This window comes from Perca flavescens, chromosome 15 (assembly GCF_004354835.1).
Source record: "Perca flavescens isolate YP-PL-M2 chromosome 15, PFLA_1.0, whole genome shotgun sequence".
Classification (NCBI taxonomy): domain Eukaryota; kingdom Metazoa; phylum Chordata; class Actinopteri; order Perciformes; family Percidae; genus Perca; species Perca flavescens.
In genome coordinates this window covers 30,681,988-30,708,662 of record NC_041345.1, presented here as the reverse complement: position 1 = coordinate 30,708,662, position 26,675 = coordinate 30,681,988, and the positions used below count along the sequence as shown (strand labels likewise).

The 26,675-nt window shown below is 41.7% G+C and overlaps 1 protein-coding gene across 1 annotated transcript in view; it reads right to left on the bottom strand.

Moving 5' to 3' along the window:
- Nucleotides 1-4,339: 4,339 nt before the first annotated feature.
- Nucleotides 4,340-26,675, bottom strand: part of doc2a (double C2-like domains, alpha) — a 44,782-nt gene continuing 22,446 nt past the window's right edge. The window contains exons 7-10 of the mRNA XM_028599016.1: nucleotides 13,691-13,896; nucleotides 8,655-8,736; nucleotides 6,447-6,543; nucleotides 4,340-5,464 (exon numbers count right to left, since the gene is read on the bottom strand). Coding sequence (XP_028454817.1) covers nucleotides 5,328-5,464; nucleotides 6,447-6,543; nucleotides 8,655-8,736; nucleotides 13,691-13,896 — 522 coding nt within the window. The 3' untranslated portion in view covers nucleotides 4,340-5,327. The remainder of the gene's footprint in view (nucleotides 5,465-6,446; nucleotides 6,544-8,654; nucleotides 8,737-13,690; nucleotides 13,897-26,675) is intronic.

The window sequence follows — 26,675 nt, the reverse complement described above, 5'->3', positions numbered from 1 at the left end:
ATACATACCCTTCTCATCTCTGTGCGTGTCGTAACTCTGTCTGACGCTCCCAGTGCTAGCCTAGCTTAGCACAGATCTTGGAGGTAACAGGTTCCAACTAGCCTACTGCTCCCAATGAGTGACAAAATAACGCCAACATGTTCTTGTTAACATGTTGTGATTTGTATAGTCACAGCGTGTACATTGTTGAGTTATTATTACACAATACTTTTTCTGACCTTTTTAAATCTTGCCCCTGACAAATAACCCATATTACAAAAAAGACTAAAACTAAATAAACTAATAAAAACTAAAGTAAAACTAAGCATTTTCAAAAAAACAAAAACTAAGCTAAACTAGCAAACCCGCTTTAAAAACTAATTAAAACTACACTGAATTTGAAAATAAATTCTGTATCCTCGCCTATAGCTCCTCGATGCTCACTCATCGATGATCCCTCCTCTGTGATCCCTCCTCGGTCTTCGGGGCAGAAATTAGAGCTCTGAGGTGGTCTTCATCGAGGAGGGACAGAAGAACTTCCGGTTCAGCTGAGGACCGAGGCGTTGAGGACCAATTAGATAAGGGCCATGAGATGCAGCTTCAGTCTCTCCGTCCAAGTCCCCCGCTGTGTCTGCTTCACTTCCGCTTTGTAAGCTCTGTGACACAAGTAAGCTACCACCCCTCAGCCTGTGTTATAAGATTTGTCACTTACAGTGGGGCAAAAAAGTATTTAGTCAGCCACCAATTGTGCAAGTTCTCCCACTTAAAAAGATGAGAGAGACCTGTAATTTTTATCATAGGTACACTTCAACTATGAGAGACAAAATGATTTTTAATGAATTTATTTGCAAATTATGGTGGAAAATAAGTATTTGGTCAATAACAAAAGTTAATCTCAATACTTTGTTATATACCCTTTGTTGGCAATGACAGAGGTCAAATGTTTTCTGTAAGTCTTCACAAGGTTTTCACACACTGCTGCTGGTATTTTGGCCCATTCCTCCATGCAGATCTCCTCTAGAGCAGTGATGTTTTGGGGCTGTCGCTGGGCAACACGGACTTTCAACTCCCTCCAAAGGTTTTCTATGGGGTTGAGATCTGGAGACTGGCTAGGCCACTCCAGGACCTTCAAATGCTTCTTACGAAGCCACTCCTTCGTTGCCCGGGTGGTGTGTTTTGGATCATTGTCATGCTGAAAGACCCAGCCACGTTTCATCTTCAATGCCCTTGCTGATGGAAGGAGGTTTTAACTCAAAATCTCACGATACAAAGCCCTATTCATTCTTTCCTTTACACAGATCAGTCGTCCTGGTCCCTTTGCAGAAAAACAGCCCCAAAGCATGATGTTTCCACCCCCATGCTTCACAGTAGGTATGGTGTTCTTTGGATGCAACTCAGCATTCTTTCTCCTCCAAACACGACGAGTTTAGTTTTTACCAAAAAGTTCTATTTTGGTTTCATCTGACCATATGACATTCTCCCAATCCTCTTCTGGATCATCCAAATGCTCTCTAGCAAACTTCAGACGGGCCTGGACATGTACTGGCTTAAGCAAGGGGACACGTCTGGCACTGCAGGATTTGAGTCCCTGGCGGCATAGTGTGTTACTGATGGTAGCCTTTGTTACTTTGGTCCCAGCTCTCTGCAGGTCATTCACTAGGTCCCCCCGTGTGGTTCTGGGATTTTTGCTCACCGTTCTTGTGATCATTTTGACCCCACGGGGTGAGATCTTGCGTGGAGCCCCAGATCGAGGGAGATTATCAGTGGTCTTGTATGTCTTCCATTTCCTAATAATTGCTCCCACAGTTGATTTGTCCACACCAAGCTGCTTACCTATTGCAGATTCAGTCTTCCCAGCCTGGTGCAGGTCTACAATTTAGTTTTTTAGTGTCCTTTGACAGCTCTTTGGTCTTGGCCATAGTGGAGTTTGGAGTGTGACTGTTTGAGGTTGTGGACAGGTGTCTTTTATACTGATAACAAGTTCAAACAAGTACCATTAATACAGGTAACGAGTGGAGGACAGAGGAGCCTCTTAAAGAAGAAGTTTAAGGTCTGTGACAGCCAGAAATCTTGCTTGTTTGTAGGTGACCAAATACTTATTTTACCAAGGAATTTACCAATAAATTCATTAAAAATCCTACAATGTGATTTTCTGGATTTTTTTTCTCATTTTGTCTCTCATAGTTGAAGTGTACCTATGATGAAAATTACAGGCCTCTCTCATCTTTTTAAGTGGGAGAACTTGCACAATTGGTGGCTGACTAAATAATTTTTTGCCCCATTGTAAGTCACCTTTCCATGGGAAAATAGAGTTAAGTCGAGAAAAAACGGAATTACACTTTAAAGCCTCTGAATATCCACACGGGTGTTTTAAGTGATTCTGGCTGATAAGACCTCTGCTTAAAGGTGGGCTGGAGCTTTGATGGGACTTTTCTTCTTCTTCTTCTTCTTCTTCTTCTGGCTTTCCGGCAGACTAGAAGCATATTGCTTCCTCTCACAGGACACTTTAAGTAACATTCGAAAGTATTGTCAAATTCAGTGGAGTAGTCCTGTAGCAGAGATAACATCCATGACGGCTTCCACTATCTCAAATTGATATTCAGGGGATTTAGTAAGGATCTCAATGTCATGTTCTGTATTCCCATGTGACATAGAACAACAGTTCTCTTTCATTTTTGTATTGAAGACAGTCCAAAAGTACATGATGAACAGTTTGTTTCTGTTTGCAGGTTCCACAAAGTCCATCCTCATGCTTGCCCATCTTCGCTAAATCCCATGCAAGTCCACAATGCCCGAGTCTCAAATTTGTCATTATTACGGAGTGTCTTCTTTCTTTGCCCAAATAGCACTGCTCTGCCTGGACCCTATTTTGAATTGAAAAATAATGACGACCTCTCTTTTCCTTTTCCACTGCCTTTGCCACACTGCTGTAACATTTTTCTTAATGACAGACTATGCATTCAGATATCCCAACACATACACTTAAATCAGTGTCTCTTTTCAGTGCCATTTTAGCTGCCTTATCTGCTATCTCATTCCCATATACCCCAACATGGGCAAGCACCCAGAGAAATCCCACCAATCCTCCAGCCTTCTCGATCTTATACAACAGAGCCATTTGATGGGACTTTATTGGGTCGCAAATCTTTTCTACCAATAAGAATGGTAAAGGTGTCCCTAACAGGTGCAAGTAAGCTAACAAGAGACTCAGGAAGATGCCACTCAGTCAGTCTAAAATCACCCACACAGCCCTGGGAAAAGATCTAATCAGCCAGATTAACTGAAAATACCCGTGTTGGTGTTCGGAGACTAAGTAAAAGATCTGAGGACTTCTTTCATCATTGCCTCCTAGAAACTAGAAATACAATAATACAGTTATACAGACATCGGTTAGTACTAACAGTGTGATGTGCAGATCTTTTGTACGGTTATTACGATTCAGAGGGCTGATGACTGTTAGCAGAGCAGTCAGTCTGTGTATTTCATGTTGTGAAGCTGCAGCTGTAGTACTCTGTACTGTCTGCAGGGGGCAGCAGTTATCCACACTGTGAAACCAAACAAACCAAACCCACTCTTCTCTCTGTCAGTGTTGCATTCCAAATTTTATTGTTGCATCGTACATAAAACACCTGATAGAAATGTAAGAACACCTGTAAAGCACAAGATCTGTGTAAACAACAGTTCAACAATATCGTATAGAAAGCACATTCATACGTTCGGTCGTGCATACAAAGAAGAACGATAACACTGTGAACCTGAATGTCTCATCGGGTCTCAACACGTTGACGTAGAAAACAGGCAGCAGAGTATAGAGATATAAAGAAGTATATCAACATATTGCATCATGCAACACCAAGGAAGAACCACTATTATATATCATCGTCAGTTTGTTTCTCACGTCTCGTTGAGGAGTGCAATAGAAATGTGACCCGTGCATTACAGACCAGAAAAATGACATGAAGGAAACTCAGGGTTTGGCCGATATGGAAGCTGTTAAATGCCCATATTCTTTTATTTTTTTTATGTCCCCAAAATCAAAAAGCTACGGAGTCCCTAAAGCAGGAGTGTCAAACTCAATTCCACAAAGGGCCACACTGGAAAAAAAGAATCACATCCAGGGCCAGACATGTTTAAGTTATTCACATGCTATTATTTCATGGTAAAAGTCAAGCATCTTTTATTGTATTATTGCATGTCTAATATAATCTTCTCACTTACAGCTTACAGTAACTTAGCCATCAAAGAAAAAACAACAAAAACATTGGAAAAAGTAGCAAAAAAGGTCGGAAAAAAAACATTGAAAAAAGCTACAAAAACTATGTGGGCCAAAGTCTGTTGTGAACCTAAATTGATATGCAGGCCGGATTTGGCCCACGGGCCTTGAGTTTGACACAGGTGATCTAAAGGGACTGAGGGAATTTTATTAAGATACTTTTCTGAGACAGAAAACCAATCTGAGACAAAGTGGCTGCCAAGAAGGAGAAGGATCTTCCTGAAAAATGCAACGAAATGTACCTGACAGTGTGATCAACACACTTAAAGATGAGAAGGTAACTCTTGACCTATATCATGCTGTGAATGTGAAATATCAACTTCAGCCACATAAAGTTAGCAGGACTTCATTCGCATTACGCACGTGGCACAGAATGCGATGTAACTCTGTTTGTTTCTTAAATTAAAAAAAGAGGTTAACTTTTTATTATCAAGTGGGACATGAAGTATAAGAGCGCCAAATGTCCTGGTAAGGAGGCAGGTTGAGGGTCAAACAAACACAGACCGGACAATTTTTTTAACTTTACGGAAAACAAACAAAACAAAAAAAGAGCCACGTCACGTGGTAACCTTCAGGAAGTGAAGTGATGTCTGATTTGAACCCAAACCTCCATCTTTTTATCAACTTAACTCAAAACGTTAACGACGTGTTTAAAACCACAACTTTTTCAAGCGGATCTAATGGGGTCATGACACTATTTAAAATAGAAATCCTGTATCAATAAGACAAATCTCTATCTTGTAGAAACAAAACATGCAATTTCATTTCAAGTACGAGTCGGACGTGTACAGCTGTGGTTTAATCTCTGTTGGAGTGTATCTTCTGTCTGTTACGTGTGTTGTAGTTTGGTGCTAATGTTGTAATGACAGTGTTCTTCTTCAGGATGACTCAGCGATCACTAATGAAGGCACACCAGCAGCACCGCGCTGCTCCGGCTTCACCCGGCTCTCCAGCCGGCATTATTAAAACAGTTACTGCAGATTCCTGCGGTAAAGTTGCTTGTGTCCGTCCCTTAACGAGGATTCCCTGTGGCCGCCGACCGTCTGCAGGAAGCTGCCCGCCCGCTCGCTGACGTTCAGTCGTGGCTGAGGGTTCGGGGCAGCTCGTTGGTCAGGATGTGCCACTGCTCCACCCTGCGGCCCTTGTTTTTCAGGCAGTCCATCCAGTGACGGAGGGCGTCGCCCTGGGAGTGACAGCTCAGACACACGCCGCCTGAACGAGGAACAAACAGGAATCAGAATCAGAAAAGGTGTTACTGCCACAATAAGTACACTTGCCTTGGTGAAAGGTGCGTACATAAACAAACAAACAAACATATTACACATTAACATAATACAGTCATGACCGAAAGAACGAGATTCAGGGTACAAGTGGCTGAAATGGGTTTCCTCAGGAGGGTGGCTGGCGTCTCCCTTAGAGATCGGGTGAGAAGCTCAGTCATGCGTGAGGAGCTCGGAGTAGAGCCGCTGCTCCTTTACATCGAAAGGAGCCATTTGAGATGGTTTGGGCGTCTGGTAAGGATGCCTCCCTAGGCGCCTCCCCAGGGAGGTGTTCCAGGCATGTCCAGCTGGGAGGAGGCCTCTGGGAAGACCCAGGACTAGGTGGAGGGATGTCCAGCTTGGAGGAGGCCTCAGGGAAGACCCAGGACTAGGTGGAGGGACGTCCAGCTGGGAGGAGGCCTCAGGAAAGACCCAAGACTAGGTGGATGCACGTCCAGCTGGGAGGAGGCCTCAGGGAAGACCCAGGACTAGGTGGATGCACGTCCAGCTGGGAGGAGGCCTCAGGGAAGACCCAGGACTTAAGGGTTAAGAGTCAGTGTCACTGGGGGTCTGGGGAAGTGTCTGCAGTTAGTATTATGGTTTGTGTCCGCCGTGGTGATGAAATATCAGCAACCACAAGTGCTCTTTGTTTCCAGTATTAACACAATAGTAAACAGAAAGTGGGTAATTATTAAAAACAGAGGAGTAATACAGATGGCGAGAGCTTTCACTGAACAGCTTTGCCGACACTAACAGGCAGCATGTGTTAGATTCGAAATCAGACAATGGCTTTCTTTCCTCTGATTATTTCTTCAGACTTATCTATAAAACATAGAGACACTCTTACAGGACGGCCACACGGTTCAGAGATTCTGCGTTCAAAGGGAAACTCAGCGAGAGAGTCAGCGATCCGAACAAACCCCTCGGCGTCTCACCTATGAAGTCGTTGGAGCGTCCCAGGTCGTAATCCCACACCGTCACCTCCAGAGTCTTGTTGGTGAGCTCCGACAGGGAGATCTCGTAGAAGAACTCCTGCAGCGATCAAACACAGGCGGAGACACAGATACACATACTGATTCTGATTCTCTTCTTTGGTTGTTTTTGGCCAGACTCCCATAGTTTGGGTTCAGTCTTTAGCAGTTAATTATCGTGAGTAGAATTAATTTACCTTGACTAATATTTGAACCCTATTTAACCCTTGTGTTGTCTTCCATTGGACCATGCACTTGTCGTCCTCCCGGGCCGAAACAAAAAAAATCAACACTTGTTTTGATTCAATGTTTTTTTCAATGTTTTTGGCACTTTTTTGTTGTTGCCGTTTTACACTTCTTTTCACTACCGTGTATAAACACCACTAACACTAAAGTATTACTAGTTTTACACTTATTTTTGGAATTCATGGCCAATAAACCTCATTTATAGGAAATTATACCTAATCCTTGAGTTTAAAAAGCAGAAATTATGAACTAGTTAGACTAATATTAAAGGAAGGATAATCACAGACTGCTATATGTCAGTGTTCAGTTGGGATACTGTTGCGAAACATTTCAATTTTGTTTTTAAAATGCAAAAAACACCCCAAATTCAATGAAATTAGAGATCCGATCTTTTGTTGTACTTGCGAAGCGCATTGTATGGAATCATCCATGTTATTTTTGGGTAATTAAAATTAGGAACTTAAAAAGAAACCCATATTTCTGATATAGATATTTAGAAAACGAGACAAATTTGACCCAAAGACAACACAAGGGCATTCGTTCACTCGTTAGTGGTCTGACTATATATTTTTATTATTTATTATTTAAATTGTTAGTTGTTGGCACTTGACCCTATACACATTCATAGCAACATAAATGAAAATGGGGGGAACAGAACTAAGAAAAAGAGATCATATTTCTCCTGTTTTAGCTACTTTGCATTGGCTTCCTGTGAAACTCAGGATTGACTTTAAAGTCCTTCTCCTGACCTACAAAGCCCTAAATGGTCAAGCACCATCCTATCTAGAACAGCTCTTAGTACCTTATTGTCCCACTAGAGCACTGCGCTCCCAGAATGCAGAGTTACTTGTGGTTCCTAGAGTCTCCAAAAGTAGAATGGGAGCCAGAGCCTTCAGCTACCAGGCTCCTTTCCTGTGGAACCAGCTCCCAGTCTAGGTTCGGGGGGCAGACACCATCACCTCATTTAAGAATAAACTGAAAACTCTCCTCTTTGATAAAGCTTATAGTTAAGAAGTGAGGAGTTGCAGTGTCCGCCTAACCCGGCCCACCTGCTTCTCTTTGTAGTCATCAGATTTATTGATCATATAATCAATAATATAGTGAGAGTAGAGGGAGGCAGGCCAGTACAGCCTTTCATCAGTGTTTTCATTCGTTTCCTTTTGTATGCATCCTGTCCTAGAACTGCTTGTTACTAACCTAGCTCTGGGGAGTTTACTCCCCGGAGTCCTTATGTTTCTTCTTCGCAGAGCAATGCTCTGCGATTCCCTTCAACGCCCGGCCGCGTCCTGCTGCGTCTGCTGCACCCACCCATGCTCTGCAGCGCCACGTTTCATCCTGTAACGTCCTGCTGTGACATGAACTACAACGACTACCTTCAAAGTCACTGTTCCACTATCTTTAATGCGACTATTATCGCCATCACACCTCCAACCGGCCCCGTCAGACACCGCCTACCAGGAGTCTGGGTCTGCCGAGGTTTCTTCCTAAAAGGGGGTTTTTCCTTGCCACTGTCACAACAGCCACTGCTAACGCTTGCTCTTGAGGGAATTACTGTAATTGTTGGGGCTTTGTAAATTATAGAGTGTGGTCTAGACCTACTCTATCTGTAAAGTGTCTCGAGATGTTATGATTTGATACTATAAATAAAATTGAATTGAATTGAATTGAAAATTGAATAATAAAGAGGCGTTGTGTATTTATTTATCTTATATATTATTTGGGTCACATGACAGTGATATATAATAAAAAGATGTATCCTGGAATTCATTCAAAACAAAACCAAAGTTATAATAATATTTGAATGTATCTGACTGAAAGAGACAATTATTTATTTGTTAATTGCAATTATGTCTGAGACACTTAATTGCACAGCAACATTTGGAATTGTTCCAGCTCTAGTGGGGGGTGCGTGAAGCTGGTTCTTACCTCATTGAATTCGGGGTTCAGGGTCTTTTTCATCACGGCCGTTTTGTGCTTGGATTTCTTCAGTATGTCGGGCTTCAGGTATCTGATGGCCGAATGAGAAGAAAAGAAAGCGTGTTTTAATTTGGATTAACCCTTTGAACTCTGCAATGGAAAAGGTCAGCCAGTGCCTAGTCTCACTTTGCCAAACCTTCCTCCAAAGCACGCCAGAGGAAGGTCTGGCTAGTCCACACAGCATTCTGGGATGGGAGGAAAACACACTCTAGTTTATTGGCATTTCTTTAAACCTCCTGTTGACCCAATCTCAAAGTTACTACATCAGACATGCAGTTTTCTTTCAAGCAAATTGCCCCCAAAATAACGTGGATGGTTCCATACAATGCTCTTTGCAAGTAAAATGAATGATCAGTTCACTACTTTCATTGAATTTTGGGTGTTTTATTACATTTTATAGCATTTGAAAAAAACAATGAAATGGTTTCTAAAGAGTATCCTGACTACACTTTGACAGTCTGTGATCATCCACTCAATCGTAACTATTTGTCAAAAAAATTCATAACTTCAGCTTTTGTTAAACTCAAAAATAAGGTATAATTTCATATCAATGAGGTTTATTGACCATACATTATAAACTATTGTAAAATTAGTGGTAATAAGTTGATGTTAGTGGTGAATCTGGTGGTAGTGAAAAAAGCACAGAAAAAAAGTGATGGAAACTTCAAAAAAAGCAAAAGAAACCTTGAAAAATAGCTTCTAAAAAAAGGGTTAACTTGGGTGGACAACAAGGACACAAGAGTTAAACCAGAGCAAAGGGGTCCAAAAGTGTCATTTTGGACATTTGTTTACATGATACTCGAGTCGAATGTTTCCCTGTGAACGCCTGAAAGATGGTAGTTAAAACTTGAAAATTCCGCAAGAAATTTGGACAGTGTGCCTACTATTTGGTGCACTTCCCAATAACACTAGCTTAAGTGTGTGAGAAAATATGGTATGCTCTGGTTTATTGGCATTTCTTTAAACCAATCACAGTCGTCTTGCTAAGCTCCGGACGGAGCCACGGTGCCTCTGCTAAATAGACTCGGGAAAGAACTTGTTTTGGCGGAACATGTGTACGTTCAAAAGTAGTTTTAGGCGTGCAACAACTCATATTGGACAGATAGTCTAGCTAGCTGTCTGGATTTACCCTGCAGAGATCTGAGGAGCAGTTAACCATAGTCCTCACAAATCCACCGGAGGTTAGAGCGGCAACACAAAGAAAGAGGAAGGGGACGGACATCCGGCTGAAATGAGGGACATCCAGCTGAAATGAGGGACATCCGGCAGATTTTCCAGCAGCAACGGAGCAATCCCGGAAGTGGAACGTCAAGGATATAGACTAGCTAGTGCCTACTCTGGTATTTCTGCTTATTGTGATGTCATTTCCTGGAGTATCTTCAAACGTTAAATCATGTGTTTCACCAAATTTGACTAAATAAACACAACATATTTTGATCAAAAGATTTCTAATTGTAGAACCATGAACTAAATATTTCTTTGAAGTTATTTGAACTTCACTGTGTACGCAAATCTTTAAGTGTTTGAGCCTTTGACTTGCAGATGTTTTACTTAAATAAAAAGCTTAATATTTGCGTCATGTCTCGCCCTGAGCTTTAATGACAAAGTCATTAATAAGAGGAGACACAACAATGTGGAATTACATGTGTGGAAATGATGCGGTGTGCTTAATTAAAGGATTGTTTGAAGGCACGGGGCAAACATTTCCTCTCTGAGGGATTATCTTCATCCTGCTGCCTGATCAAATCGTGTTAATCCTCGTTAATGAATCAGTAGTTAATAATTAATCTGTTTTACAACAATGCAGCACACACAGACACACACTCAGAGAGCAGCACGGGGAAGCTTCACACATCTTCATCTTCATCAGCGGCCCACACTAAAACAGATGTTAAAAATGTGTGAGACCCCACGCATAAAGACATGTAATGACAGAAATAACAGTTTTGTTTCTTTAGTGTGTGGAGAGCAACGATTTGGACGGAACAGCACACCCCACACTAACAAATCACTAACATTATTATCATTAACAAACAACCAGAATCCCCAATCTCAAAACCTGCTGTCTGTATCCAAGCTCATAGCTCCTCCTAACTCATGGAGCTAACACCTCAATGTCCTCTGTGTTACCTGCTTACAGCAGGATATCAGATCATAAATACTGAATGTGTTAAATATTTGCGATCTAAAATCGTGAGGCCAGGATGGATGGATTGGGGGATGTAAAAAACACTCGAAACACAACTCACATCACAGGAAAATCTGGCAAGAGAATCTTTGGAACTATTCCTCACTTCTCCATCCTCCATCCTCTATCCTCCATCCTCTATCCTCGCTCCTCCATCGTCACTCTTCTTTCCTCTATCATAGCACAAATTGGTAGTAGTCTGGTGCTACTTATTTAATTGAGTATTTTTATTTGATGCTACTTTAAGCTTACCCCTAGGGCCGGCCTGCAGGATAGGCAGTATAGGCAAATGCTCGGTGCACCGGCAGTCCAGAGGAGGAAAGGAAAGTTAAAAATAAGAAAAAAATGACAAAAACATCGGAAAAAGGGTCAAAAAGTGATACTCGTACGTTGGGAAAAGCTGAAAAAATGGCTGAAATCTTGCCAGGGCACCAAATTGGTTAGAGCTGGCACTGCTTTTACATCTCAAAGAGAAATATTGTTCTTTTTACTGCAACTACATTTATATGACAGCTATCAACTCATAAAAGTCAGACTAATGTCAGATGTTCAACTTTCACAGCAGGTTTGAAACATATTAGCGAAAAACTACAACTGCAAACTGGATATAAAGATGATAATAATATAATAAACTTTACTTCTATAGCATTTTTCTTAATAAGGTCACAAAGTGTTTTCCAGAAAAAAACAGCAGAACAAAAACAAGAAGAACGCAACCTAGAAAAATACAAAAAACAGAGGTATCATGAACTATAAAACACTTCACAAATAATGATAATAAAGCCAGACTAACCCCCCCACCCAATGTTGAACTCCAAGTTACGCCCTTGCACGGGTATCATAAGCCATTAAACACTTGACAAAAAATGACACAAAACACAAAAAAATGACCAAAGCCAGACAGATGAGAGAGGAGCAGGTAGACGACACCGACTGGACTTCCAGAGAGATTATCGGCTGTTTTTTAAAAGCTTTGTATTGGCTGAAGTCGAGCTGTGACACAGCGTGCTGAGACTCTGGTCTCTGCAGGGATTTCTAAAACTGGCTGTGAGTTCACTCGACCCCTCAGCTGTCAGTCGCCTTCTCCTTCTGGCTCACGCTCAGTTTGCATTCACATGGCGTGCGACAGAGAAAAAAAAAACCTGCTGTTCAGAGCCAGCAACCCTCGAGGAAACAGAAAGCAAAGAGAAAGCCTGAAATCTTAAATCACATGCAGAGTTTGAGGCACTTGCACTTTACTTGAGTGTTTTCTTATCTGTAGTTTTAGCTTTACTTTACAGTTTCAAGTGGTCATATATTAGCATGCTAAAATGCTATCTTTTGTGTGGATTACATAATTCGTGCTTTTGGGTGTAACATGCAATAAACCAATCAGAGTGTCATCTCCCATTCCCTTTAAAAGACAGGCGTGTTTGGACCTTGGAGCATTGCTGTTATGATGGAGGATTTGTACCGTAATGTTTTTATTTGTAATCTTCTCCATGTGTATGTGCTGCTGTGCGTCCCTGTGTGTGTAACAAGCATAGTGTGTGCGAGCTGTGCACGAGCCTAGGCGCATTTTACTAATTTGCTGTTAAAATATTGACCAGGTTTTTGTTGGTCAATGGCACAATCACTTCCTGCTGCTTCAAGATAGCAAAATGCCCAGAATGCACCTGAACACACCTCCCTGTAAGGCCAGCACGCCCATGGGCCACAGATGGGCACAGGTGCACTTGCTATTTAAACGACGCGGGCGCTGGATGGGAAGCTGACTGACTGCATCGGTCTTAATCTAGCAAAGACACTGGTGTTGGGTGCAAGATAGGACCCTTATAATAATAATAATAATCTGAGTCTGTCAGCGGCAAAAACAGAACTTTTAGTGGACGCAGACTGACGCTGAACATTTGCTCATTAATGTAACATTGCAGCTTGTTTCTCTCGCTAATACTTTCAGATAATACCAGTTTCAAAGATCATTGTTCCCATCAGTCACTTAGACACAAAAACAAGGGAAAGAAGAGAGTCCAGATTGAAAAAAAACCTTTAAACCAGAGGTTCTCAAATGTAAAGGTCTGCATCTGATTTTGATTCCAGATCAGAGGTCCAGATTGATTGGGGATAACAAATAACATAAAATCAACTCACTTATAACTTTAAAAAGCAACATCTATTCAAGTTGAGTTCTCTGTTTTCCTTCATAACTTATATAGTGATTTGGGTAACGTTACATGAAATTCGGTAGCGGTAACCAACGGTAACTTTTTGTCGTGCTTCATGTAGTAAAAGTACAGCAGTATTCTCAGCTTCATCAAGGAAAACTGACATTTTTGTTACTGTTTTGTTGTCGATTTTTTCGCCGTTTTCCACCTTTTCTGTGGACAATATTGTTGTTTTTTCCACACACACACACACACACACACACACACACACATTCTCTTAAAGTGATCAACGCACAAGTATAAACTTCAGGTCACTTATGCTACGGCAAAAGCTCTAAGACCCATAAATCAAGCTTAAAGGGATATGCCACCGTTTGTTGAAATAGGGCTTATCTACCATAGCTGTAGGTAGGTGGGCCAACGCATTTTTTGTCTTGTTTTAGTCCGGTGTAACACCGGCAGCGCTGCCGCTAGTTAGCTTAGTAGTGAATGGAATTCTATGTTGCCGGTTAGCATGTTGTGAGTAAAAGTGAGCCAACAAAAGACAAAAAAACAACCTAATTACTTGCACTAAATGCGTTGGCCCACCTATCAACAGCCATAATAAGCCCTATTTCAACAAACGTATCCCTTTAAGATGATGATGTTCTTACATTTTGACATAGGGGTCGGAGAAGCCGTTGACGTCCATGGCGGCCAGGTGGGCGCAGCGCTTTACGCCGACACAGAGACCCCCGCTGCGACGCCCTTCACCTCCTCCGTCTACTTCTTTGTCCTCCCCGCCGAGCGGAGGCAGAAACTGCAGCGAGAGCAGCAGTCGCCCTCTCTCCTCCAGGCTGTGCAGCTGCTCATTCTCCCACTGCAGACAAAGGCAGAAAAATCACATTCATCTGGTCAGATTAGATTAGTTGGATTAGATAAATCAAATTAGTTCAATCGGATTGAGTAAATCGGATTTTCATAGAGACTCGTAGGGAGTCATAGAGACTCGTAGGGTATCGTAGAGAGTCATAGGGAGTTTTAGAGAGTCGCTGGGAGACACGGAGAGTTGTAGAGAGTCGCTGGGAGACATGGAGAGTTGTAGAGAGTCGCTGGGAGACATGGAGAGTCGTAGATAGTCTTAGATCGTCATAGAGAGATGTAGAGAGACGTAGAAAGAAGTAGATAGTCGGAAAGACATAGAGGGATGTAGAGAGACGTAGAGAGTTGTAGAGAGACGTAGGGAGATGTAGAGAGAAGTCAGGAGTCAGAGGGAGTCGTAGAAAGACATAGGGAGATGTAGAGAGACGTAGAGCGACGTAGGGAGTCGTAGAGATGTAGGGAGTCGTAGAGAGACATAGGGAGCCATGGAGAGTCATAGAGAGTCTTAGATCTTCATAGAGAGATGTAGAGAGACGTAGCGAGTCGTAGAGTGACGTAGATAGTCGGAAAGACGTAGAGAGATGTAGAGAGACGTAGGGAGTCATAAAGAGATGTAGGGAGTCATAGAGAGACATCGGGAGCCATGGAGAGATGTGCAGTACAGGCCAAAAGTTTGGACACACCTTCTCATTCAATGCGTTTCCTTTTATTTCCATGACTATTTACATTGTAGATTCTCATCAAAACTATGAAAGAACACATATGGAATTATGTACTTAACAACCCCCAAAGTGTGAAATAACTGAAAACATGTCTTATATTTTAGATTCTTCAAAGTAGCCACCCTTTGCTTTTTTATTAATAAAGGGAAAAAAAATTTGATAAAAATTAACCCGGACAAAGCACACCTGTGAAGTGAAAACCATTTCAGGTGACTACCTCATGAAGCTCATTGATAGAACACCAAGGGTTTGCAGAGTTATCAAAAAAGGCAAAGGGTGGCTACTTTGAGGAATCTAAATGTTTTCAGTTATTTCACACTTTTTTGTTAAGTACATAATTCCATATGTGTTCATTCATAGTTTTGATGCCTTTAGTGAGAATCTACAATGTAAATAGTGATGAAAATAAAGGAAACGCATTGAATGAGAAGGTGTGTCCAAACTTTTGGCCTGTACTGTAGATATTCGGAAGGACGTAGAGAGATGTAGAGAGACGTAGAGAGTCGTAGACAGTCGGAAAGATGTAGAGACGTAGAGAGACGTAGGGAGATGTAGAGAGACGCCAGGAGTCAGAGGGAGTCAGAGGAAGTCGTAGAGAGACGTAGGGAGACATAGAGATTTGTAGATAGTAGGAAAGATGTAGAGAGATGTAGAGAGTCGTGGAGAGATGTAGAGAGTCGCGGGGAGTCGTACGGAGATGTAGGGAGACGTAGAGAGTCGGAGGGAGATGTAGGGAGACGTAGAGAGTCGGAGGGAGATGTAGGGAGACGTAGAGAGTTGGAGGGAGATGTAGGGGGCCATAGAGAGACGTATGGAGTCGTGGGGAGTCGCAGGGAGACATAGGGAGATGTAGAGAGACGTAGAGAGTTGTAAGGAGGTGTAGAGAGTCAGAGGGTGTCATAGAGAGTTGTTAGAGTAGGGTAAAGTCGTTGACCCAGCCGGTTCTCATGTGAGTCACCTTAGTCAAGGTGTGGATGTCTTTTCAGTTGGCTTGGTAAGGAGCTAAGATGCAGTCCTCAGGATGACTTTCTTCAATTGACTTCAAAATTATTATTTTACTTTACTTTACTTTAGACAGATGGATTTAATTGGATTTGTTTAGTCAGAATAGTTCAGACAAGTTAGATTCCAACTTTACACACTGATATCTCCTGATCTAATTGGCAGATTTACTTCCTTCATTCTACTAATTAATTCCAGAATAAAACCACAGTATCATGTTTCAGATTTTCAGGACGAATGGTTGGATGAACCCCCTAACGAACCCCTGCAGAAAGCAAGCTGCTTTTCGTTATAATAAAAAAAAAAGCCTGGAGAAACTCCAGAACACAGAATAATAAAACATCTTATTCTTTCACACCGAGGTTTTGTGTATATTAGGCTTCTATTCAGATGCATTTTCAGATGTTTTTGGCTGTTTTTTGAAGACTAAGTGATGACAGCAGTGTGTGATTGCCTGTGGTGCTTTCAGCTGATTTTGCTTCAGGCGATTCATTTGAAAAACTTCCAACATTTCACATCCAGTCATCATCCGTGACACGACTCCAAGCCCACAACGTGCTGTTTATGAGGATTCATGGTTTGTGTGTGGATATTTTTGGTATTTGTTGTCAGATTCTTCAGACTCTCTTTCTCTCTGTGGAATAAGGCCTTTCTACACGTATCTTGTATTTATTACTGTCAGCAGCACATTGACTGCTGCTGTATAAGAGCGTGAAGATCCTTGTAGGGAGGAGGTCGGGGTGGATGTTTGGCTCTTAAAAGACAGAGCTTTCAAGAGGGGGAGCGGAATTCATGTCCCGGAAGAAGTTAAGGAGAAAACGCAAGACTTTCACCCAGGAAACAGGTGTTCATGTCCTGGAGAAGTTAAGGAGAAAACACAAGACTTTCACCCTGGAAACAGGTGTTTATGTCCTGGAGAAGTTAAGGAGAAAACACAAGACTTTCACCCAGGAAACAGGTGTTTATGTCCTGGAGAAGTTAAGGAGAAAACACAAGACTTTCACCCAGGAAACAGGTGTTCATGTCCTGGAAGTGTTTTAACCCAAACCACAATCTTTTTTCTAATCTTAACTAGTCGTTTTGGTCTAAAGATAATTGCCGTCAACCTCCAGCTTAGAGCGGGGTCTCTGAGTATTCCTGGCCGAGCGACGAGCTGCCATCCCCGGCAGGCACCTGCTGACTGTCCCGTCACTTTATGGAGCTTCTCAACTCCAAAAACTTTGAGGCAAATTGTCAATTCGGCAACGATGTTCACAAGACTGCCTATATTCGAAATGTAAACAGTTTATTTCTCAGCTAAAACGTTCTGAGAAGTGAATTTAGTGATGAATAAATTGGAGAAAATGGTTAGAATTGTCCTGTTGTTGGAAACACCAATGGTTGAGGCACATGTGCATCACCTAAAAGTGTCCCCTGGACTTCCGTTTTTTTTTATTTGCGTGCGTTTTCTTTTAGTTGCGTGCTGTGGTTTATTTGCGTGCGTTTTCTTTTAGTTGCGTGCTGTGTTTTATTTGCGTGCGTTTCATTTTAGTTGTGTGCTGTGGTTTATTTGCGTGTGTTTTCTTTTAGTTGCGTGCGTTTTCTTTTAATTGCGTGCTGTGGTTTATTTGCGTGCGTTTCATTTTAGTTGTGTGCTGTGGTTTATTTGCGTGTGTTTTCTTTTAGTTGCGTGCGTTTTCTTTTAATTGCGTGCTGTGGTTTATTTGCGTGCGTTTCATTTTAGTTGCGTGCTGTGGTTTATTTGCGTGCGTTTCATTTTAGTTGCGTGTTGTGGTTTATTTGCGTGCGTTTTCTTTTAGTTGCGTGCTGTGGTTTATTTGCGCGCGTTTCATTTTAGTTGCGTGCTGTGGTTTATTTGCGTGCGTTTTCTTTGAGTTGCGTGCTGTGTTTTATTTGCGTGCGTTTTCTTTTAGTTGCGTGCTGTGGTTTATTTGCGTGCGTTTCATTTTAGTTGCGTGTTGTGGTTTATTTGCGTGTGTTTTCTTTTAGTTGCGTGCTGTGGTTTATTTGCGTGCGTTTCATTTTAGTTGTGTGCTGTGGTTTATTTGCGTGTGTTTTCTTTTAGTTGCGTGCTGTGTTTTATTTGCGTGCGTTTTCTTTTAATTGCGTGCTGTGGTTTATTTGCGTGCGTTTCATTTTCGTTGCGTGCTGTGGTTTATTTGCGTGCGTTTCATTTTAGTTGCGTGCTGTGGTTTATTTGCGTGCGTTTCATTTTAGTTGCGTGCTGTGGTTTATTTGCGTGCGTTTCATTTTAGTTGCGTGCTGTGGTTTATTTGCGTGCGTTTTCTTTTAGTTGAGTGCTGTGGTTTATTTGCGTGCGTTTCATTTTAGTTGTGGTTTATTTGCGTGTGTTTTCTTTTAATTGCGTGCTGTGGTTTATTTGCGTGTGTTTTCTTTTAGTTGCGTGCTGTGGTTTATTTGCGTGTGTTTTCTTTTAGTTGCGTGCTGTGGTTTATTTGCGTGTGTTTTCTTTTAGTTGCGTGCTGTGGTTTATTTGTGTGCGTTTTCTTTTAGTTGCGTGCTGTGGTTTATTTGCATGCGTTTTCTTTTAGTTGCGTGCTGTGTTTTATTTGCGTGCGTTTTCTTTTAGTTGCGTGCTGTGGTTTATTTGCGTGCGTTTCATTTTAGTTGCGTGTTGTGGTTTATTTGCGTGCGTTTTCTTTTAGTTGCGTGCTCTGGTTTATTTGTGTGAGTTTTCTTTTAGTTGCGTGCTGTGGCCTCTCAGGGCCACCGTAGTAACGGCCTCTGATGTGACGTACCCTTAAGGTGCTCTGTACCTGACTCACAGTCACCTTTCCTCAGCTAAATTTCCGCTAAACTTAACCGTCAGATCACCAGCCAGCAGTCGCTTAATTTTGTAGGATATCATATGAACCTGTTAATGAGAATGCGTCGCACAGTTACAGTCTCACAAGCGATGTAGCATTTGAATATGATAACTGCTTATTCATAAAAAAGTAGAAGCAAAGGCAAGGATAGAATTAAAAATTGCCGGCGAGCCATTCGTTCCTGCGTAACCTGCAAGGATAGTGTCAGCCATGACGGGATGATGTATTATCAGCTTTATCCAAGAATAGATCTGCAGTTTGTGGGAGTCAAGTCTTCTGAGTGCCTATACTGACTGTAATCCCATTTCCTACTTTGATTTCATCCCAAAACGTTCCCACAAAGACGAGATCACGACACGCACGCATCTCCCCAATGGGGTTCATTAAAACTTCTCCCGCTGCTGCAGATCTTTTATCTGATCTCTGTGGTCGTGACACAGCAGAGGGTGGGAAGATCGATGCTTTAATCCTCCGCCTCTGTCTTACTGTCTCCTCCGCCGTGGTGCGTTACGAACACAGGTTACCACCTTTGATCAACTCCTCCTTCACGCTCTGAACTTTCTCTACGCTTCCCTAGGGACACAAACGCTGTTGTTCTGATCCCTTTGAACAAAAGAAAAAAATTGTGGAAATGTAACTGGAATGGAACTTCCTACAAAGACGGCTGACGCTCAGCTCCAGCTTCCCTGCGTCCTTCACAATAAACCTGCAGCTAAAAAAAGAAAAGAAAAAGGTCAGAAAATAAGCAGGTCGATGTCGGACTGAGCCCAGCTTGGCAGGGTTTTATCCCCCCGCCCACGTGTGATTGGATGGAGAGGAACTGCAGGTGAACCCTGTATGCACCGGAGGATATTTCAGCTCAGCTTACAAAGTCAACATCTCTCTCTGAAGGAAATGAAATAAGCTTTCAGATGTCTGCTCCGGTCCAAATGTCATCAGGCTGCAGGTTTTTGCTGACGGACAGCCGCTGCATCGTTTTCCTTGTCGGAGTTATCGCTCCGGCCTCGTGTTTGAAGCGAGCTTCGGTAGTTTAAGTGGCGGCTGACCTCGCAGAAAGGGAGGATTTAAAAATCTGCTCACTGTCTGACATTTTCCCAGGAGACTGAAAAGTGATAAGTCGTCAGTCAACACGTGAAACCGTTTCGGGCTTTTAAGCAAAGATCTTGTATTTTGACAGAGAGAGAGAATGTTGTTTGTCTCCTGTTTCCAGTCAACGCTGGTTTACAAAGGTTGAAGAAGTACTCAGCTCCTTTAGTATCTCTGAAAAGGAGACTGTCCTCCACCAAGAAACGGCTGTTGTTTGTTCCAGCATCATTCTTTTGTGTGCCTTTGTGTCTTCTAGGCTAGACTACTGCAGTGCCCTGTTTTCCGGCCTCCCTGCATGTTCACTTTGAAGCCTGCAGCTCGCCCAAAATGCAGCAGCCAGGGGTACTGACAAGGGCCAGGAGATATGACCACATACTGTAACTCCTGTCTTAACCTCACTCCACTGGCTACCCATACAGGCAAGAGCAGATTTTAAAATCCTCCTTTTTAACCTACAAATCGCTAAATGGCCTTGCACCCTCGTACCTAGCCGAACTGATTAACTCATGTACCCCCGCACGAGCACTCCGCTCGCTGGGTACCAATCTTTTAGAAATTCCTAGGGTCAAAAAGATCTCTACCTTTGTTTCGAAAAAAATAAACCCTCTGCTCCGACATCCAATTGTTCTGACCATATAGGCTTTTGTGGATCACCTCCCATAATCTAAAGGGGTTAGGGTTAGGAACTTTGGACTAGTGGGCTGTAGGACCAAAGGGAATTTTTCAGGTTATTGAGAGGTCGGTACAATGGAGCGTCGGAGAAATGACATGGCACCAAATAAGGACCCATGGTCGTCCGCCGTAAGGGGAGGGACTTCTCTTCTCTATGTCAGCCCATACCAGTCCCATGGGTGGTGTCGTAATTAGAGCCTTCCTCTCAAAAGAAGTGAAACAATGTCGTCCGTTACATATGGATAATTCGTCTGAGCTGCTTTTTGTGTGTTTTACATGCGGGGCACACAGAGAGAAAAGACTGAAGCTGAGTCATTAAGTAAAGCTCCCGTCTCTCACAACAACACGGACAGCTGGCTGAAAACACCGGAGGGGTTTCAGCGACAAGAAAACATCTCTTTGTTTAGGTAAAACGTTTGTACGGCTGCCAAGGTGAAAGCCTGTTAATGAGCCACAAGGAGTTAAATGTAACTGCGTCACACACACCCGAACACAGGAATCTGAACTAATCTTTAAAGCGTCTAATTGGACCCTCAAGTCTTGATTCCTGAAAACGAGTGTCACACACCGGGGACAACACACTGCAGGAAGACGCACGCCGCTCTGTGGCGCCCAGTGGGCTTCTGTTGCTTTGGAAACGGTTCCACAAAAAAGTCAGAAACAAACAGAAAAGTTTAGTTACAGGTTTCACCTGCAAAACACAAATTGAAAGCAGCGGCCTTGTTCCAATTCTGTTCTGTCAAAGGAGTCAGCCCTATGTTCCCACAGCCCTATGTTCCCACAGTTCTATGCTCCCACAGCCCTATGTTCCCACAGCTCTATGTTCCCACATTTCTAAGATTTGTCTTAAAATTAGGCCCTTAAATTAAATGTTTGCAGTAAACAAAGAGATGGGCGCACCAGATTTAGCTAAAAGATACATTCCATCTGTAGTCCATTGCTACTGGATAATAGGTTGGGTGTAATTGGCTACCAAATTGGGAGAAAAGGGGATACATTTGGAAACAAATGTATGAAAAAGGAAATGTGGGAACATAGGGTCTAATTTTGAAAAGAATCTTAGAAATGTGGGAACATAGGGCTGTGGGAACATAGGGCCTAATTTTGAAAAAATCTTAGAGATGTGGGAACATAGGGCCTACATTTTTTTAAATCTTAGAAATGTGGGAACATAGGGCTGTGGGAACATAGGGCCTAATTTCAAAAAAATCTTAGAAATGTGGGCACATAGGGCTGTGGGAACATAGGGCCTAATTTCAAAAAAATCTTAGAAATGTGGGCACATAGGGCTGTGGGAACATAGGGCCTAATTTTGAAAAGAATCTTAGAAATGTGGGCACATAGCTCTGTGGGAACATAAGGCTGTGGGAACATAGGGCTGTGGGAACATAGGGCTGTGGGAACATAAGGCTGTGGGAACAGGGCTGTGGGAACATAAGGCTGTGGGAACATAGGGCTGTGGGAACATAGAACTGTGGGAACATAGGGCTGTGGGAACACAGGTATGCTCCCCTGTCAAAATCAAACCGCGTGAGGAATAAGACAACCAGCAAGACATCGAGTTGAGTCCCAAGTCGAAAGCTAAATCAAGACAAACAAGTACCAAAGCAAGTCACACTTCACGTCTCAGATTAAAAGTCACGTTGGTAACTATTGTCAAACTGCACCTTTTTTTATATATATTGTGTGATGGTCTTTACATCTCGACAGCAATACGTAACTTCTGGGCTCTGAAAATGGAGGGAAAAGATCCGTCCGCCTCTAACAAGTAAAAAAATCCTGATCTCATGTTTTTATAAAAAATAAGTGCTCTGAAACGAGTGAACCTGTGCCGGGAATAAACAAAAGTATGCCCCTTTATTAGCAGAGATATGAATCCAAACGACTCCCAGGGACTCAAGATGTTGTGTCCTGCAGTTCAGACTCTCAGAGGTCTTTAAAAAGGGCCGTGAGTCATCAAGGGAAAATGAGAAGTAGTTTCATCTGACGGCGGTTTAATTTACTGGAGATGATCCCGTTTAGAGGCGCTTAATAACTCAGATAATAAGATCACTCGGCTGCTGTTTTCAGGTCACTTTGATTTCTCTCGGAGAACACAAGATAAATCACCTCTTAACATTTTGTGAAATCCTCTCACTGTCCTCTTTTTCTGTCTTTCATTCTGTCTCTCATGATATCTTCCAAATCTTCCAAATCTTCCAAAGTGGTCTCATTGCATTGCGCTCACACAATATGAGACCAGTACGCTTCACTAGGTCAGTCTCACAGGCACTCATTCCAGTTCCCCCATACAAAAACAACTATGGTCAGAAATCCTTTTTTTATACTTACACCAAAATTTGGAATTACATTCCCCATCACATTCAAACACTATCATCCATCACATATTTTAAAAATATATCTACTAAGTTAATAACTAAATCAAGTCCCAACCCAGACAGCAAGCCAACATTGAATAAATATTGATTTTCCATCTGAATCATCATTATGGTTGATATTGAAATTTCAATGCAAAATAAATGTTGAATCACCATTACCATATCGATGAACCCTGACGTTATTAATGTTGATGGCAACAACATTGGAACAACATTGATCTATAGTTATCTTTATGATTGATTAAGCATTGATATTTGGTTTACCGGGCGATATTGTCAATGTGTTGAAAGAACATTGATTTAGAGTTGACCGGGAAACCACCTGTTGTCGAAAAGCCATCGACATACAGTTGACCGGGAAATATGATTGAAAATGCATTGATAGTTGACCGGGAAATATGATTGAAAATGCATTGATATATGGTTGACCAGGAAATATGATTGAAAATCCATCGATTTTTGGTTGACCGGGAGATCATTCAGTGGTAGACCAACGTACTGCACCAGACACATCTCATTTTTGGACCCTTGGGACACATACGATAAGGTAAGATTGCTTATGTAATGTTCGATATGAATGAATTGTACCAAATCAAATACTGTTACTCGTTAATATGATGGTTAGTGTAGTAACAGTAACCCACGCAGTGCTGCAGTCATTGAAATAGATTTTGTTAAACTCTATAATCTGCCAAAGTTAATGTAGGCTAACCGTGCTGCTGATGGCTATCGTTGTTCGCTTTTAACAGGTTACAATTAGTAAGCAAAACCTATCCATTATATTTGTGTGATATCTAGCTCGAAAACAAAAATTCTATGGACCGAAAGCTCATAATGTTAGTCCGATGTCCCGGTACCCTGAAAACAAAAGCCGACTGCTTTGAATGCCCGTTTCAAAAAATACGGTAAGTCCAGTGACTTTCCAGACTCCCTTGATATATTGCTCAATTTAACTGATAAATCATAATACACTGTATATATCATAGTGTAATCATAACATTTTACTTTGTATGGCTCTTTAAGAAATACGTGTTATGTCGGCTGTCATTTACTTATAGCTGCTCTTCTGCAAAAATTAAGTTAGCCTACATAATGTTAGACAAGGGGGGCTTTTGATTTTGGGATAACGGGTCGTCGGACTAAGGGCTTTTCGGTCCAGTGGGAAGTTTTTTTGGATGTATATTACAAGAGAGAGATTGAGTCATCACTGATATTATTAGACACAACCTTGTCGGTAACCGAATGTGACGCTAATCTAACAGTAGGCTACGTGTGTTGTGCAATTTTGCATCATCAAGCTACAATGGCAGAAGAAAACCACAATCGCCACAGCTGAAGACAACAGTGATGACTATCACCTACACACAACGGTGAAGAATATTTTCAGGTAAGGTTACAACTTTTGTATATGTGTATTCATTTTCTATGGAATTTAAAAGTTTAAAGATTTAGCATGAGCTTTAGATAGCGTAGCCTTGCTGTACTCTGTAACTGTAAAATCACATTAATAAAATGTTATCAGACTAAGGTAAGCCTTCATGTTGTCATACACTTTTAGTTAAAGGAACATGCCGACTTATTGGGAATTTAGCTTATTCACCATAACCCCCAGAGTTAGACAAGTCGATACATACCCTTCTCATCTCTGTGCGTGCTGTAACGCTGTCTGATGGCTCCAGCGGCATCAGGCCAGCACAGAACATGCAGGTGAATGGTTCCAGCAATCCTACTGCTCCGAATAAGTGACAAAATAATGGCAACATGTTCCTATTTACATGTTGTGATTTATAGAGTCACAGCGTGTACAAAAAGACAAACGTAACATGAGACACAGCCGTCTTCTAACTGTAAACAAACCAGGAACTATATTCTCAGGCGGAAGAATATAGTACTTGGGCGGAGTGATATGCTCGCAGCAAGCCTGTCTGAGAATATAGTTCCCGATTAGTTTACTGTTAGAAGATGGCTGTGTCTCATGTTACGTTGTTTTTTGTACACGCTGTGACTATACAAATCACAACATGTAAATAGGAACATGTTGCCGTTATTTTGTCACTTTTGTCACAATTTGGAGCAGTAGGCTAGTTGGAACCAGTTACCTGCAGTATCTGTGCTGGGCTAAGCTAATGCTGGAACCGTCAGACAGCGTTACAGCACGCACGGAGATGAGAAGGGTATGTATTGACTTGTCTTACTCTGGGGGTTACGGTGAATAAGCTAAATTCCCAATAAGTCGGCGTGTTCCTTTAAAGTTGCTGGGCTTATTATGTTGGGGTTGTTGTTGTTGACACATTACCTTAATTACTTTTTTCTGTTTTCTGTCTTTTTTGAGAGAGAGAGTGCATCCTGGTGAAGTAGGCTACAACAGAGAGAAAAGTGTGATCCACGCCCATGTGTGTTCTCCCTGCTTATGGCATCCTTCAGAGAGAAACATGAGGGACTCATTTTGATGTAAGTGTGAAATTATTATAGTTTGAGGATTCTGAAAATGGTATTGGTATGATTTTGTACATACCAATGCAGTTGAGCCGAGGGCAATGGCTATGTCAATATTGAACATATTCTGTTGTAAAGCATTGCAAAGACAGACAAAGACTGTGTATACCCTTCACAGGCAGACGTCTTAGGCTAATGTTAAACTAATGTGTACTTTTGCTTGTTTTATATTTTAGATGCCCTGACTCAATGACTGACTAGCCTATGGCAATTGCCTATGAATTTGCACAAGCTCAACAGATGTGGCTGCGCTATGCCCCAGACCGGGCGGGAGGAGCTGGACGACCAACACTGCAGGAGTTAGCGCGTTAAAAGAAAAAATACAAGAAAAACGATTGCTTCATTTTTTTTTTTAAATCCATGGGGTGTCATTTGTGCTAGAAAGTCTAGGCTTAGTCTGCCATAGTTTCTGCTCTAGCCCACCCTGGCTGACGATAAAGCAGGATATTATAATAGTCTAATAATAATGTTTTAATATATTAATTTAGACCTTTTAAGATTAAACGTGGTACTAAAATAGGGTACCATTGAAGTTTCGTTGATATGCTGGGATTTCAACATTGTTTCAATATCCATTGTAATCGAAATACCATTGAAATCCTGTTGATCTCTAGGTATGATTTAAACGTTTCAATGATAATAGAGGGTGCAACATGATGAAGAATCAACATCAGAGTTCGACGTTGATTCAATGACTTTATCTTTGACAGCAGGATGTTGATTTAACATTGTTTCAATGACTATTTGCTATCTGGGAAATTAAATTACTTGTCAGTGTATTTTTTTAACTGTGACCGAGCCAGGCTAGCTGTCTCCCCCTGCTTCCAGTCTGTATGCTAAGCTAAGCTAAGATAAGCTAACCGTCACGACTCCAGCTCCATCTCCATCTGAACATCTCTTAGAAAGAAAGAGAAGAAACGTCTTTCCCATAAAAAGGTTGAAGATGATGAAAGGTAATGAACACCGGACGGAAAATCTAATCAGGACCTCAAGGAAAAACAATATATTCATGATTAATGATTAAACGTCTTTGATCCAAATCAAAACAGCCTCCAGCCAGAAATTAAAGTGCGTATAACCCAGTCTGCAGTAGCCGGATGAATATTTTATTTATTAACTCTATTTACCTGCCACACAGACAGCTTTGCAACACTTGAGGCTGCAATTCAGCAAATCTGCATTCACACTTCTTTTTACTGTTATTTATTTGAGTATCCCACTTAACCATCCTCACAGGTTTCCTCACAATTTTTGCGTCTGTCAATCAAATACTCAAACTTTATTTATGGAGCACTATAACCCTCCTGTTATTCTCGGGTCCAGACCCAACATCTTGATGTCGGTCTGGCTTGTCAGGCTACAATTTCATAGCATTTGAAAATAAATTCATAAAAGAACGTTGAAAAAGGTGACAAAAACCCGGGGAAAAAACAACAAAAACATTAAAAAGAAAACGCAGAATAAAAAAAATTGAGAAAAACATTGGGAACGGTGACAAAAACATCGGATAAAATTAACAAATGTGTCGAAAAGTCGACCAAAACGTTAAAAATAAGTTTGAATTTTAAATTTTGACCCAGAAAAACTAAACGT